Source organism: Clytia hemisphaerica, unplaced genomic scaffold, assembly GCF_902728285.1.
Source record: "Clytia hemisphaerica strain Z4C2 unplaced genomic scaffold, Clytia hemisphaerica genome assembly, whole genome shotgun sequence".
NCBI lineage: Eukaryota > Metazoa > Cnidaria > Hydrozoa > Leptothecata > Clytiidae > Clytia > Clytia hemisphaerica.
The window spans coordinates 172,714-189,129 of record NW_027103918.1 but is presented as its reverse complement, the minus strand read 5'-3'; the positions used below and the strand labels follow the sequence as shown (position 1 = coordinate 189,129).

General features: G+C 35.1%; 1 protein-coding gene across 1 annotated transcript; it reads right to left on the bottom strand.

The window, feature by feature from the left end:
- Positions 1-947: 947 nt before the first annotated feature.
- LOC136809581 (NADP-dependent malic enzyme-like) lies at positions 948-11,976 on the bottom strand. The gene is made up of 12 exons (XM_067066118.1): positions 11,691-11,976; positions 7,078-7,361; positions 6,795-6,870; positions 6,334-6,495; positions 5,811-5,914; positions 4,768-4,877; positions 4,281-4,378; positions 3,945-4,058; positions 3,656-3,770; positions 3,326-3,468; positions 1,919-2,092; positions 948-1,643 (listed from the first exon to the last, which is right to left on the bottom strand). The coding sequence occupies exons 1-12, from the start codon at positions 11,970-11,972 to the stop codon at positions 1,371-1,373; spliced, it is 1,935 nt and encodes a 644-aa protein (XP_066922219.1). The 5' UTR covers positions 11,973-11,976; the 3' UTR covers positions 948-1,370.
- Positions 11,977-16,416: the final 4,440 nt, after the last annotated feature.

Sequence of the window (16,416 nt, the reverse complement as noted above, 5' to 3'; positions counted from 1 at the left end):
GGTGTTTTAAATGGTGTGGCTAGGATAGGTAATAAAAACTTCTTTTTTTTCGAATTTGCCAAACAGCATGGGTTATCACCAAGATGTTATGATTCTGGTATAGTGCTTAAAAGACCACTCGTAATATTAATTCTACCGTATTACACGGCTATCTTTCCAACAAAAATTCGTTTAACATTATATTAAACAGAAGCTTAAAAGTGAAGAAATTTAAGGCAGTGTTGAGGTACAACGACTTTAAAATAAGACAAAACCGAGTAACCCTGGGTCACTGACCCATTGATCAGCGAAAGACTTTTCCATTCATAGCCTGTAGTCCAGCTTGGGTCGTCTCTCAAATTATCATCCGGAAATTTGAATTTTTATCAGAAATATTTAAATTTGTACGGTAGAGGGCGGATTACATTAGCTCGAAGAAACCGTACTCGAGTTAAAAAAGGTTTAAAAGGGTTTGCCCATATTCAAAATTACGATGGCTCCTGTAAAGGCTTACAAGACACTTCCAGTTCTTATAGAATTTGTGAGCTGGAACTGTCAAGGCTCGATGAGCCAGAAGGCTCAATAGACATGACGCACTTCTGAAAAGACATTTTCATACAAACAAAAAAATTCTCGAGAATGAATTAAAATTCTCAAACATGATCTTCATAAAAAGTCTTTTCCTGGTTTGGGAAATTTAGGCCGAGTTATAGAAACGAGTTATGGTTTTCGAAAAAAAAATCGTTCAGTTTTGCAGTGCTCTATGAATTAGTCAAGAAATGAAAGTTAAGGATGGAGAGGAAATAAACATGTCTTGAAAAATAAGTTCGAATTCATAATTCGTCATTAAAGTCATCATTTGTCAAAATGAATATAATATAATGTACATTATATGCAATTTTAAAATATATAAAACATCAAAATAAATTTTTCATACTATTTATTTATTTATTTATTTATACTATATTTATACTATTTGAAATCATCATCACATAACTTTATAAATTTAACTCTATAAGAGTCCCTTTACATAAGTCTATGTTATTTTGAAAGTAGCTTACCTCGTGAAATCTCAACCGAGTTAGAAAAGTACTCACGTAAACGGACTCTGAATATATTATGGTGCCGTAACACATAATTCTGGGTATTTGTTGACAACAAAAAAAATGAAAAAAAATAAAAAGTGCATATAAAATTGAAAGATTTTTTATAGTAGGTTCAGTATATCAAAACACGATCCTTGAATGAAAAGACCAAATTATCTTTGACCACTGTTTTTGCGAGAAGTACTCTTCATGCGGCAGATAGAACTCCTTTCTCTCGACATACGAAAGTTTTTAGTGTACTATAGTAGTATTATCACTTTGGGTCGTAATGTCCGTATCTCTCACTCAATCTGATTCGTCCTCTAAGAAATCCTCTTCGTGACTATCAGGATAATCATAGGTTGTAGGTAAGTAAGATTTATAATCAGGGCTGTATAAAACTGAGCGCACTAACTGATGTTTATCTTCAGGTTCAGGCATCACGGTCGCCAAACCTTGAAGATAAGCGACTTGTGCCACACGTAGAGCGATCTGGAAAGAAACTTCTTTGATGTTTGTTAAAGGTGGATATACGCGACCAACATCAAGGTCGGCTTCCGTGACCTGCTCTGCTAAAGCCTGGATGATAGAGAAAATAATCAGCATTGTTAAAAACCTTTGGAAACTACACTGAAATAACCGATTGGAAGAAATTTTACGACAAAGGGCGTTTCAACCGAGTAAGTATGGAAGAAAAAAATGAGTAATGGAAAAGAAACAATCAAATGAAATCGTTACTCCATTTTCCAAATAATGAAGAAATGTTCATAAATCTCAAATCCACATGTAGGTGTCAATCGAAATAACAGAAAAATCATTCAAATTCTGTCATACTTGGACTAAAGAAACTTTACCTCGGCAGCTACAAGGAACATTTCCTCCGTGATATTTTGAGCACCTGATGCAATGACTCCAAGGGCAATACCAGGGAAAATATAAACATTATTCCCTTGGCCTGGTGACATCACTTTTCCGTTGGGTAAGGTAACCGGATCAAAAGGACTCCCGGACGCAAAAATACATTTTCCCTAAATATAGAGAACAAGATAAGAAAACAATGAATGATTCTAATATTTTACTATTCTACACCAAAACTATTTTATTTTTGTTTTCAAAAACTCTTGATCTTATTTTGATTTTAAATTTTGGAGTTTGGAAACTATTCTAGTCGCGAGTTAGGGAGTTGCTAGTTTCGAGTTGGGGAGTTAAAAAATTACCGGCTACCGAAAAAGAATAAAATACATCAAAAGTACGATTTTGAAAGTAAATGTAATACGAGAGTAATATATAACACATATAATACGTATAATACATATACCACCTGTAATATGCTTATTTGCCTTAAACACGCGCGCTGAGAGCTAGTTTAGGTATAAACTTATAAACAAAAATCATAAAAAAAGAAATAAGTTTATACCTAAACTAGCTGAGAGCATGGAAAGCTGTTTTCTACTGTCAATTCATATCCATTTATATTTCCTGCATCACATTGAGTATAAATATAATTGTTGATTAAAGTGACTTTAGAACCATTGTATTTTTATAATGTGATCAAAATTTTTATTAAAAAGTGTCAATTCCAATGATAAAATGACAAAAGAAAGAGTCATTATTTTTCTAGCTCTATAAGCTATCTCTACGAATTTTTTGAGGCTAAATTGACTGTCAACTTATATTCTTTTATATAACAAGCATCTCTTGCAGTATGATCAATATTTTTGGGGGAACTGGTTTGACAATCATTGTATTTAAAGATTTTGTCAATATTTTTTACAAGAACGTGTCATGTTGTCAGCATTATGACAATGACATAACAGTACTAAGTATTTTGGCTTTGCTAGCCAGCACCTTACCATTTTCATGATAAAGTCAATAATATGTTTGGTTCTGGCTAATTTGAAAATTGTACTTTTGGGCTGCATTAGTTTAAATTAGAAAATTTTCGGTCGCCGTAAAGTTTTACGAGCATCCCAACTCGAAACTAACAACTCCCCAACTCACCAACTCACCAACTAGAACATTACCTAGACTCTAAATTTTGATATAGACAAAACAGAGAAGCGCTCTAATAACCCGATAATAACCTCGCATATAGGGCTTTAAGAAATCCATGTCATCTAAGATTGCCTGGGGTGGAAAATCTTCCTAAGACAGAGTGAAGGTTATTGCCTATATCCAAACCATTTAGAGTATTTCAAGGAAGGATGAGTTCAAGAGCAATAAGCAATAAAAAAAGCCCAACAAAAGAACAGAATTCTTACGTCAGTCCAGTTATAAGCTTCTTCAGGCGTGCATTCTGCGTGTGAAGTTGGGTTAGAGAGAGCAAAGATGACAGGGCGAGCTGTATTCTCACACATCTGACGACAAACTCCTTCTGTGAACGTTTTACCGACGCCCGAAACACCTTAAAAAATAAAAGAGCTTACTTGATAATGAGATACAATAAACAAAAAGCAGCAAAAAATACATAATTGACCCAAAAGCGTTGTATCAAAAAAAAATTGAATTAAATTTCAAATAATTTCATGAAGAGGATCAAAAGCTGAAGAATTTAAAAAGTCCAATTTTCGGCATACTCGAAAATTGCTTACCTAATAATGCTGTTGGTTTGAGGGTTTTTACCGTTTCTTCCAAACTATCGATATTCGGTAAATTGTGTGCAAATAATTTTCTTTCCGGTGGCATGTCAACTGCATCAAAACGAGTCTGAGGAGAAAATGTGTAGCTCAATACTAGGGGAGAAAAGCGTAATTATGGACAACGTTCTTTGACGCGGGCTATTCATTTGAAACGAAGAGATTTCCAGAGCTGTTGTATCTACTGTCGGTAAGAAAACAATGACCTGCTCTATGTGAGAATCTTCGTGAATGTAAATCTTACCATGGTAACGAGGCCATCTTTATCAAACATGAAGATTCGTTTGCATGCCTGTGCTTTGGATAATCCCATTTTCATCAGAGCTCGGACAATCAAATGAGCGATTCCACATGCTGCCTACGCAATGAAGTAAAGTGAAAAAATTAGAATTTTTTAAAGTTTGTATTTCGTACATAGCCCACGACACGTTATAATAAGCCTCGCGATTTATGAAATGATTCTGCAAAGATAGAGTTTAAAGTTAATTTTATCAATAAAATTTTCAAAATTTCAAATGACCTCTTTTCATGGCTTCATTTCCATAGAGTAAGTTACTTCAAAATATTTATTACAACTTACACCTCCAGCCCCGAAGAAGAGAAACTTGTGATCGGTGAGTTTCATTCCACTGGCCAATAACGTGGCAAACAACCCAGCTACTCCTACTGCAGCAGTCCCTAAGGTGAGAAGTATAGTGTCAAGTAGTATGCTTTGGTATGGTAAAGGAACGGCATAAGAAGGCAACTGGCGAACAAAGATGTCCAATAAATTTAAGGCAAAAAGGCCTATGCAATTTTTTTTATTGAAACATACACTACGAACATATACTACAAAATACTACTAGACATTAATATAGTCCCTCCCTCCGCTAGAAACTTAAGTTATATTTCCAGAGGCAACAGACTATGAAGAAAGTAAAAAGTAAAATGAGATGTGATGTGGAGAGAGCTTTGGTTGTAGTAGACTAAAATAACGCACAACTGAACCTTCCTATGCAATTTGATGTAAGTTGCGAGAGTTTCCGCTAATGCAAAATCGTTTTTTAGGATGTCTAGGAAGAATTTACCTTGGATATCATCATTGAAAGTACAACAAAAATCACGATATCTATCCAATAAACGGAATGAATTGTGACTTCCAAAATCTTCGAATTGGATCAACACTTGATTACCAAATCTATAGAGACAGAAACAGACATCGTGATTCTTTCTCAAATTGCACAATCCTGAGTCTTTCAAAAAATCAGTGAAAAGGAAGCTATAACCGATCAATTTCAAATGCGTTATAAAGCAAGTTATCGGGAATAATGACGTCAATGATTAGGGACTTAAATTTCCCACGACCAAATCTTTCTCCTGTCAAATAGACCCAATTTTTCTCAACTAACTTTCTGGACTATTTTGCCAGATTTGTTATATATTGACCATGAGTACTGCGTATAGCCTCCTTTTTATTTTTGAAAAGAAATTCGAGGTGAATATTCGTTAATGCATTTGTCTGTATACAAGGATGATTGAAGGATTGAGAGAGAGGAGAGATGTGAACCATCCGAATCATCCAGAATGGGCCCTATCCCTGGATAGATACCTACCCTAGGATAGGGAAATTACCACGCTTACCACACACTGCTAACCCTGCACTCGCGACACGACAGATTTATTGGTGTATAGACGACGATACTCGAACTACACGGGAGGACATACATCTTCGCAGGTGTTGAACCTATGAGTATCGTCACCACACTGTATGCAATGTCTAACACACTCCCCCATACTCTTTTAGTCAGAGTGATGGTACCCAGTTCCCCTCACAAGGCATGGGTCGACCAGGCGAGAATACATTCACTTGCGAAGTGAATCATAGCAGCACGTGAGAATCGAACCCTGACCTCCCAGACGGGAATCAAGGTTGATAACCACGACACTACTACGCCTTTTAAATCGAAGGATTTACACCAACTGATACTAGTACTAGTAACCTTTTTTCTAGTAACGGTTTACCCCCACCTGATAACAAGATAATTAAATTCAAATTCAGACAGACATCATGTGAAGAAGTATTAGACAAATTAGATAATAAACGATTAAAGCCTTTGAAAAATTATTTTACCGTTTTCGTAGTGCCATGATGACTTCATCAACAAGTTGGTCATATTTTTCAGAAGTATCCCTTCGTTGACGAATACCAATATACATCGGGTCGTTCAGTAACGCCTGCAATTGAAAACAAAAATAGTTTGAAGAGCCTCAACTCCGATTTACGAAATCCTTATTAATCTCGTATATATAGTATAAACAAATGACAAACAAATTCAAATTGAAAAAAAAAAAATTCCCAGACATTCATGCTATACCGAAACACGAACCGCATCCCATCTTAAAAACTCTCGGACCATTAAAATTTCAGACAAACAAACCGAAAAAATAAGATTTAAGTTATATATAAATGAAGTACAGTCTCACTATTTCGAACTCGAACGGGGAATCTTATTTGTTCGAATTATAGAAAGTATATCAAGGGGGTTCCTCCTTGACGGGGACTGGGAATAAGTTCGAATTAGAAAAAGATATGAATAATAGAAGTTCGAATAAGAGAGAATCGACCGTATCTCTCGAAATAGAATGGAAATAACCTCGTTATTCGTTCCCACATCGATCATAATAGGTAGGCATGCGTTTGGATGGATACCACCACAAGCTGTATAAAGGGCTAGTTTACCAATCGGAATACCCATCCCATTGCAACCAAGATCACCTAAACCAAGAATTCGCTCACCATCTGTCAATACGACAGCCTACAAACAAAGTGAACGATAGAATACAGTAGAGTCTCCGCGGTAACTCGAAATTGGAAAAGGAATTTGTCCGATTTAAGAAAACCTACGTGTTATGGAAATTTGAGGTGCGTACATGTTTGCTTTATTTACAAGGAGTTCTTTAATAGTTTGACATATTCAAACAAAAAAGTCTTAGACCGGAGGTGCATTTGTTTTATGTATTTACTATTGCTTGGTGTTGAAACGATGCAAACTACCAGGATAAGTGTTAGTCAAGCGGGCGGCAAATATTAAAGAGAGGAAGAGACAATATATACCTGAACTTTTCTTTGAGGCCAATTTGTGACGATATCGTAAACGTGTCCAAGATCATGAATCGTGATGAATAAACCTCTAGAAAGAATCATAGTGAATGAAACAATTAACGCTTAATAATAATACGCGTAATAAATCAATTTGAAATAAACTGAGCTTGAAAATATTGAGGTTCAAGAGCTCTTAAACGAGTTACTGTAAGTTACTGAAGTATTTGAAGACGTGTAAAAGGTCAACATGTAGTGAACAAAAAAATAGATTGACAATAGAAAAGGTATTCACTACCTGGGGTCCCTGAAGATTAAACCATATTGTTGACAAGCTTGGCCAACAGTCGGAGTGTAAACAATAGGTAGAAGTTCTTCTGTATATTCTCTCAAAAGTTGGTAAAATAATCGTTCATTTCTCGCCAAGATTTGAGTCAACTGAATGTATCGTTGTAAGTCTGTTTGAAGCTTCCGCAGCTGTTTCATGACACGGTCCATTTGGACTCTTTGGCTATTCACAGCAGGTGGGAGGAGACCATGAATACCAAGAATTTGTCGTTCTGGTATGGTGAATGCTGTACTCTTTAAAAAATAGAGAAATATATATAGTCAAGAAGTATAAAACCTTCAACTACTTAAAATGGAAACAATAAAGACAAAACTCACAAAACAAAAAGACAATATAAATACAACAAAAATCTAGAATGAACATTCACAGAAAATCAATCAGGTTGGAATTGAAAAGGAAAAAATGATGACATAGACATCCATCAATGCAAAACTAGTGATCTAAAGTGACTACAAGGAGAAAGCGACTCAATATGAGTTAAGATGGAAAGAAGTAACTCAATATGAGTCAAGAAATATTTCAAGAAAACACATTATCTGTTCCTCAGTTCCTTATATATATGGTGAAGATCAGAGATCTGACCTCAAGGAGAGAAAGTGTTGAAAATACGAAATAAAATAAAGATGAAACATAAAAAGGCACTAATATTTTTATAATTATACGTTTTTTTCCATTTTTTTGAATTTTTCTAAATATATAAATCAAACCAATCAAACATCCTGTCAAGAAATGAGAATTTTATGCGAAAAAGAACCAACAAACCAATAGACATAAAGTTTAAAAAGCCAAGCAGAAAAACACAAACACCAAAACCCACTCAAAAACCCAACCAATGCAATCTGGAGTCCCTGACTTGCGACAGGTGCAGCGGCTTTAAACATGTTTTATGGACGTCCAACACTCAGCCTCCCCCAGATTGCATAACCCTGAACCGACCCGCAGTCCAAACAAACTAACAAACATAGAAAAATAAACAAAAACTCCCACACAAATACAAAGAAACAAAAAAGGGTAAACAACAGACAAGAACAAGAACAAGACAAACGACAAAAAACACAAATTTTTTAAAAAGTAGGCCCAGAACCCGGTTCGACACCTAAAGTCCGTGCAGCCGTCTGTACGGGAAAGAACGAAAAAGAAATGACTGAGAAAACTAACATACAATACATAATAAAAAAATTTAAAAAAAAAAAAAAAAAAAAAAAAAAAAAAAAAAAAAAAAATGATTCAATTTTTCAAAAATGCAGTTGCGCTAAAAAACCATTTAAAGATTCTCCGAATTTCATAAAAGTCTCTGGAAATCTATCAAAACACTTTACTATTTGTTTTCGCAAGAAAGATCTTTCAGCTCCCTGATTGAGCATGCGCTTGAAAAGTTCTGAAATTCTGGGCAGAACATCTTCAAAAAGAAGAGTGCATCTAGCAATGCGTAGGACCTCAGAATATATAGAGCTGTAAAAGATGATTGATGGTAAATTACTATCTTTATGTGGCATTCTCACAATGAAAAAGGGAAAGGCGTCTCTCTTGTCAAACAATTTGTAGCGAAAGATGTTATTTTCAATGCTTATATCTAAATCCAAAAACGTTGCATGTGTTCCATGATGTTCAACTTTCAACTGTAGCTCTTCCGGATATATATCATTATAACATGAGAAAAAATCATCTCTATCATTAATAGCGCAAAGGTCATCAATAAATCTACCAACTGAATGAAAATTGTATGCTCTAGGAGAACTAGTAGATATCAAATTTTGTACATATTTAGATTCGTAATAATAAAGAAAAAGGTTAGCCCAAAATGGAGCTGGATCTATTCCCATCGGGATACCGATGTTTTGTCTGAGTATATGATTACCAACTTTGAAATAGCAATTCTTGATTAAAAATTCAACACACTCTGATAAGGAAATGTTGGTAAAAAATCTGTTATCTTTTCCTTTTGCTGTCCAATAGACTGAATTTGCAGAAAATCCAAGTTTATTGCGACATGCCCCATCAAAAACGAAATTAATGATATCTGTCAAAGTTTTTACAAGTAATTCATGAGGAAGAGTGGTATAAAGTGTAGCAAAATCGAAGGTAGAAATTCTTTGTGCTTTTTTCTTAGCATTTATCCGATTTAGATGTTCAATAACCGTGAAGAATTTTGAACCACCCAAAATTTGCTAAACCCAGAAAAGAATCTTGATTTTCTGTGAAAACTTTCAACATGTTTGTAGAGAACTTTAAAAACATTTGAACAACTGCGGTCAACGGTTTGGTGCTACAAGTTTTAGAGGCTACAATAAATCTGAAACCAATAGGATTTTTATGCATTTTTGGCATCCAATACATGATGGGAAGAGTTTTCATTTTTTCTATCAATCCTAAACCAAAGCGCTTACACATTTCCTCATTTGTATTGATGATGGTATTGAAGTCTATGTCACTAGGCAAGTATGTATTATTGCCTGAAACCTCAGCAATGAGTTTGGCGACATAGAACTTCTTACAAATAAAGGCAAAGTTTTTGGAAGCTTTATCTATCGTCACTATGACGTATTTACGATGGAAGGATTCAAGATATTGCTGTACATTTTGATCTTTAAGCACAGAACTAGTTTGAAAACTTTAGTTAGTTTTAGGTTTCCAAATGTTGATTGTATCTCTTACTTTTGACATAATTGCTTCTTTCCACTCATTCAAGGTTGACTTTTTAATACCAGATTTTGCTTCAATGTTAGTTATACAATCATCCAGGCTTCGAAGAATCTCTTCCAAGGCTCTATCAAAATTTATAATTCTAGGTTCTCTATAGTTGGGACCCTTGGCTAAAAGTTTTCTGAGTTTGTCATTCTCAACAACACGCAAATCACCAGTGATAACATGTTTATGAAACTTATCAGAAAATGGAGAGTTACAACAATCACATGGGTCTGAGTCAAGGGAAAAAGAAACATCATCATCAATGAAAATGGAATCAACAGTCTCTTTATAATTCAAGATTTTATTTCTTATTGTGTTACCTAATTTATATGTCACAACTGGTCTATTTTCTTCATCGCAGATTTTGTTTGGTAAAAGAGATACGATAGCAGGGTGCTTTAGAATAGAAGGAAGATGTATAATTTCAATTGCTTTATTATGGAAAAAAACACTACAGATATGTTTAGGCACACGCTTTGATTTTTTCTTACTTTCAACAGGAATAAAGAGAAGAGTTTCGATAATGTCAAGAACATAAAGATAGTATTGTTCAGACGGAGAATTGAGTATAACCAAAGGACTATGCGAAAGGATGCTAAAGGCAATCTTCTTCAAAGTTGACTTTTTCAATCTATTTAAAGTGACACGCAATTGATAGAAAGCATTGCTCTTGTCATTCGAAATGATGTTGTCAAAGGAATGAAAGAAATTTTCATGTGAAGTAACGATGTCATGATTATTTCTGTTATTCCGGCTATGAAAAGTACGTGGTACAGTTCTAGCTATTTTTGAAAATAATTTACCAACTGGAAGGTCTTTGTCATGTCCTCTGGCCCTTTCATTTAGACCATAGGGATAAATAGTTCGCAATTCTTTCATCCAAAAATCTTCTCTATCTACTCGCGCTTTTCTTGCAATAGGACAAACTTTTTTACCGACATATCCGTTTCCATCAAACAATTCAATAACTTGAATAGAAAAAGAAGCATCAGGACATGCTTCTTTGAAATGTTTGATCATGTGTTCGCATCCAGTTTTTGCTGTTCTATGGATATTCATTCTACTACTTAGCTTTATGGTTGTTTCGCCCACATATTGGACATTGCAATTCAAACAGGAGAGGAGGTAAATAAGGTTTTGAGAATTACAAGCGACAGGAATGTTAGAATGGTTGATTAAAGAATAAGATTTTTTGGTCACATTTGAGACAAAAGTGGGTTGATTGACTAAGGAAGGACAAGTAAGACATCTTCTTAAATGAGAAGCAGTCTGACCGGTTGGTTGTTTCCCATTGGCAGATGGTAAAGATGTGGAAGGACTTCCTTCTTCCGCTGAACCAACTACTACGGCCTTACCCTGGCGAGAAACAGCCAACCTCCTGGGGCGGTTCCAACCATCCCCAGGGGAAGTCACCCGGGGAGGGGGCTGCCCTCCCCGAGTTTGCGATCTGGTTGTAGGCATGTAAAAATAAGGGGTTATAATTGTTTAAAAGTTTAATGTCAAAAATTTATTTAAAATAATTGTTGTTCAAGAAAAATAATTGTTGTTCAATATATAAGACAGAACCAACTCAGCAAAAAGCAAGACAAAATTCCTTTAACATTCTCTAAAATTTAGCCTTCCACCGTCCCTCCACTTTTTAATCTGATCCACGTGCTTTTAAAGAGAATACTATCTGAATGCATAAATTTTATTCTTTAAAAAATATTCAGAATACGTCATAAAAGAATAATGTCGAATAAATACACATCAAAAGGGTCCTAAAACTCACTTGAAACTTGATGGAGGCATTCATTTGGCCAACACTTATTTTGGCTCAAAAAATATATATAACAAGTAGTTAGAATCAAATAATTAAGTGGTTTTGAACATACCTTATTTAACTTTGGGTTTCTAAGAATTTCAAATCCTTTAATATTTGGGATTTTATTGATACGAAGATCTTCATGAGCATTCTTGTGGTCTTCATCAGCTCCAAAGTGGAAATCATTCTTACGTTGAATGTGTTGGAGATGGTATGAAGAAGCCAACCTTTTGCTCATCAAACGAGCACTGTTGGTAGATTTTATCAGATGACTTCCAAACATTTTTATTTTTTCTAAAAGAAATAGGTTTACAAGAACTTTATGAACACTTATGGCTTCATGTACCAGCATGTACTCTTCCAGCAATATAGACACTGATATAAAATCAAACATACAATATTATATAGTTATAAATATAACTCAAAGTTGAATAGAAATGTACTACACTCAGTGCAGCCAACTTGATCTTACAAGTTTTCAATACACTGATAGCTACTTGTTTTTCAAAATGTATATTACAATATTTATATAGAAGTTTCACACTGTTCAAATTAGAAACAACAACAATACAAAAAAATATAACAAGATTTATCAACAACTTATGAAATAAGCCTCTTTTTGGTATCACATTTCAATGATAGGTCGATGATGAAAGAATACATTATATATCAAATTACACAAAAACTTATTCTTGTAAAATGAGTTATTATTAGATTTAAGGGTAACACAGATTAGGATAATTCTTGTATTGTAAATCTTTACAAGTTGGCCATCCTGTCATCTTAAAATTTATGATCTCCCTCCCATGATTTTTCATCATCCAACCACGCTGTTTTATTTAACCGTGTTTCTATTGGCAAGTAACTTGCCAAAAATGCTTGCGCTGCAAATATGACAGTAAGTCTTTAGTAACGCTCTATTAAAATATCAAGCGCTCTATGAGGAGAAGATAAAAACCCTCTACTACTAGTAAAGTTACAGTTGGAAAATGTGTTTTTGCACCTAACCTAAAATTTTTTAAAGATTTTTCTAACTAAAACCCCACCGGACATTGCCATACAATAGATCTTTTGTTCATTGTGCACAGTGGAACTTATGCAAAAGGACGAAATTCTGTTGCAAAGATTATGTACCGTGAGATTGGGTAAGCTAGTGCGCCCTTTTTAATCTTTTTTGATCTCCTTCAAAATGGTTGATGCCAGAATTATAGAGCACCTACCCCAAACCTACCCAACATCCCAATATAATGAACAAATTACAAGTCGAGCGTGTAATTTACCACACAGGTGACATCATGCACTCCATCGTGATGCTGCAAATTTCTTCTTCATTTTCAAGGAGGGCAAGTTATAGGGAAAGTTGAAAATGGTACCAAGTTTTAGCTCATGAAAGCTACCATTCATATTTACAAACTTTGAAAGCCCAACAACTTGCTAGCAATTGCAATTTAAGTTAACGGTAAATTTCTTTGATCTTTGACTATTTTCTTTTGTTCCGTACGGCATTTTTTTGCAAAATATTGACCTTGAAATAAAACAGAAAGCTGGAATGTATGAGATTCTAAAATGGCAGAATAGAGCTGCGAGCTGAGCTGCGTAGTTTTTGCACTGTTACATTTGTTTTCAAATTTTTGCTGCTTTGATTGATCAGGTGTTTGATGGCAATGCAAGTTTGCCTCCACTGATGCAAGTTACCCAACTTCATGGTAACCTTTTCACCCCTGATTTATTATGAAGTAAATATGGTATCCTCTCTTTCAAAAGGTCTATCGTTAATTGCCTTAACTTGGGACGATTGGACGAAACATTGATACCTGGCCTGTATTTTCACTTACTATTAATTTAAATTAATTTGTTTTGATAACTCCACCAAATTTATCAATCTTACTTTCTGTCATAACATGTCACAATAACTTTCACTGATAGCACGCCCTTTTTAACTTTTTCATTTTCATTAAAAATGGCCGGACCCCGATTGGAGAATTAGAGAACGCCCGTCGCCTAACAACCTATCCCTTGATATGATTAACAAATAACAAGTGTGTAACTTGCCGTACGAGTGACGTCAAACGCTCCATCGTTTTGCCACTGATATGGTCTTTTTTTTCATATTTCGATTTAAAAGCCTACTCTGTGCGAAAGAAAAATTGTGTATTTTTTAATACGCTGTTCATTATCAAATCAAATAACTTTGGAGGTTTGGTGAAATGGTGGCCAAATTGCCGTTCCATGTTTTGTCAGATAGTCCCAAGTCAGAATAGTTGAGGGTATTATCATGCACATATAGTTGCCAAGTCTCAAAAGGTTTGTAGACTTCTGCAATATTTGCAAAATACTTCAATATCGATCCAAAACAAGTTCCCACAAGGTTCTGGGTGCTTTCCAAACCCATTCAAAGTCTTTGAAAGTCACCCACTGCAGTCTAACCACAAGGGCAAACCACAAGGGCTTGATAAACTGGCTTACACCAGTATCAAAACGCTGATTTTTTGCTTGTGGTTGCCTCAAAAGCAATTCAAAAGCAATGCAACGACTTCTAAAGTGTTTTTTTTTCCTCCCTCCTTTTTCAGACGCATTGAAGAGTCATTTTGCTCCATTCCTCACCATTTTTCAAAGAAATTTCATTTGTCTACAACCTTTTGTCCATGATTGTCTGAATTTTTAAGAAAAAATTGAACAGGGGTCTTCTCTGAAGTGGCAATTTTCCATCAAAGTATCTCAAAAAGAACAACCAGAAGAAATTTCTAATGATTTCGACCATCACAGCAGGAATTATACCAAAAAAATCAAAAAATCTGCCATTTTCAGAAGTATTGACACCCCCCTCAAATAGACTCAAATGTGGAGCAATAGAAAATGCTGAAATGGCAAAAATAAATTTTAAGACTCAGGAATGATCCTCAACTACAATAGAGACAATTTCAATGTGAAACTACTATTGATATTCCCAAGAATTTGAGCTGGAAAATGCACTAAGTCTCATAATTCTCAGACAATCATGGACAAAAGGTTTGTAGACTTCTGCAATATTTGCAAAATACTTCAATATCGATCCAAAACAAGTTCCCACAAGGTTCTGGGTGCTTTCCAAACCCATTCAAAGTCTTTGAAAGTCACCCACTGCAGTCTAACCACAAGGGCAAACCACAAGGGCTTGATTAACTGGCTTACACCAGTATCAAAACGCTGATTTTTTGCTTGTGGTTGCCTCAAAAGCAATTCAAAAGCAATGCAACGACTTCTAAAGTGTTTTTTTTTCCTCCCTCCTTTTTCAGACGCATTGAAGAGTCATTTTGCTCTATTCCTCACCATTTTTCAAAGAAATTTCATTTGTCTACAACCTTTTGTCCATGATTGTAGGTGTTCGAGCAAAGTGCTCAGGTAAGATTCTTGGTGAACCACGCCTCTGTTTGATCAATCTGTCGAGGGAAAAAGAATCTCAGCAGATATTTTTCATGTCAAGTATTGAATTCAAATTAGCTCTCCTGCACCCAGTATATCCATGAATTTGGGGTTCATCTGGGATCGACTTTAAGTGAGTGTCAAGGGCTTTTTTTAATTTTTCAGTTGAAGTGTTTTTTAAGTTTCTTATGCTCTTTGGCATTGCATTGGATAGTTTTGCACCTTGTACAGAAAGAGTGCAATCTCTAAGCTTGGATGTTTGATTCTTGGAGATAGACAATTGGCACAGCCGGCTTTTATACTGCTATTCACGTTAGGTACTATCCCTTCTAACACCTTCCAAACATAGATGATGCGATAGCGTTCCCTTCTCCTTTGAAGGGAATAGATTTTGGATTGCTTGAGACACTCCCAATAATTTTTTGAGGTGCCTTTTATCCTTCTTAGAAAGGATTTTTGAATGTCTTCAAGTCTCTGAATGAGGCCAACAGTATTTGGACTCCAAAAAACGGAGCAATATTCAACGTTTTAATGCTGGAGTTTTTAATTATTCAACATGACACCCTGATTAGCTAAAGGTCTATATGTACAGCGGAATCAGGGTCATATCAAATTTCTGTTTTCTTTCTTACATGCAAACAACAAAACCACATACAAAACCAGCATAGACTAAACTCCTATAATATCAGGATTAGAAACTACAGTCTTTCCTTTTCGCTTTCCCTTTAAAAATAATACATCGATGACAAGTTCTCACAAAATGTGACAAAATATTGACAAGAGAAGTTTATTTCGAAACCTGCAAACAAAAATGAAATCAATCAATATCCCAATCCAATCAATCGATTGCTTATCATGGTGGACTGCTTATCGATCAGGGTAATTTCCAAGCACTTTTCCTTATCACCGTTTTGAGTTTCAATGCAGTGGTATTAACATGTCGCCCACCATGGCAACAAAGAAAATTTTTGCTCTCTAAACGTCCTAAATAGGTGATTTTTTGCATCTTAGTAGAGGCCCCCCCAGCGGCACCCCTAATCACGCCATCACGCAAAAAAATTCGCTAAAATTTGTCATCTCGCAAAAAATAGCAAAAAATAGCCCAAATCACGCATCACGGCTCAAATTTTTGCCCTATCGCGCATCACGCCAAAATCTTGATCACGCCATCACGCCAAAAAAAGTCCCACTCACGCCATAGACCTTTTTTTAAAGAGGCAACCCTGTTGAATAATTATGTAGTCCAGCATAAAAACAATGATACAGCCATGCATAATTACTGTTTCATGCATATTATAATAATTATGCATGGCTATATCATTGTTTTTTTGCTGGACTACATAATTATTCAACAGGGTGGCCTCATTAAAAAAAGGTCTATCACGCAAACCGCT

Excerpts from the sequence above, each read along its gene's own strand:
- LOC136809581 (XM_067066118.1), bottom strand. The coding sequence starts at position 11,972 with ATGCTGGTACATGAAGCCATAAGTGTTCATAAAGTTCTTGTAAACCTA. Across the intron at positions 4,379-4,767 it reads TTTCAATGATGATATCCAAG|GGACTGCTGCAGTAGGAGTA; the intron begins GTAAATTCTTCC and ends TTCTCACCTTAG. Across the intron at positions 3,469-3,655 it reads CAAACCAACAGCATTATTAG|GTGTTTCGGGCGTCGGTAAA; the intron begins GTAAGCAATTTT and ends TTATTTTTTAAG.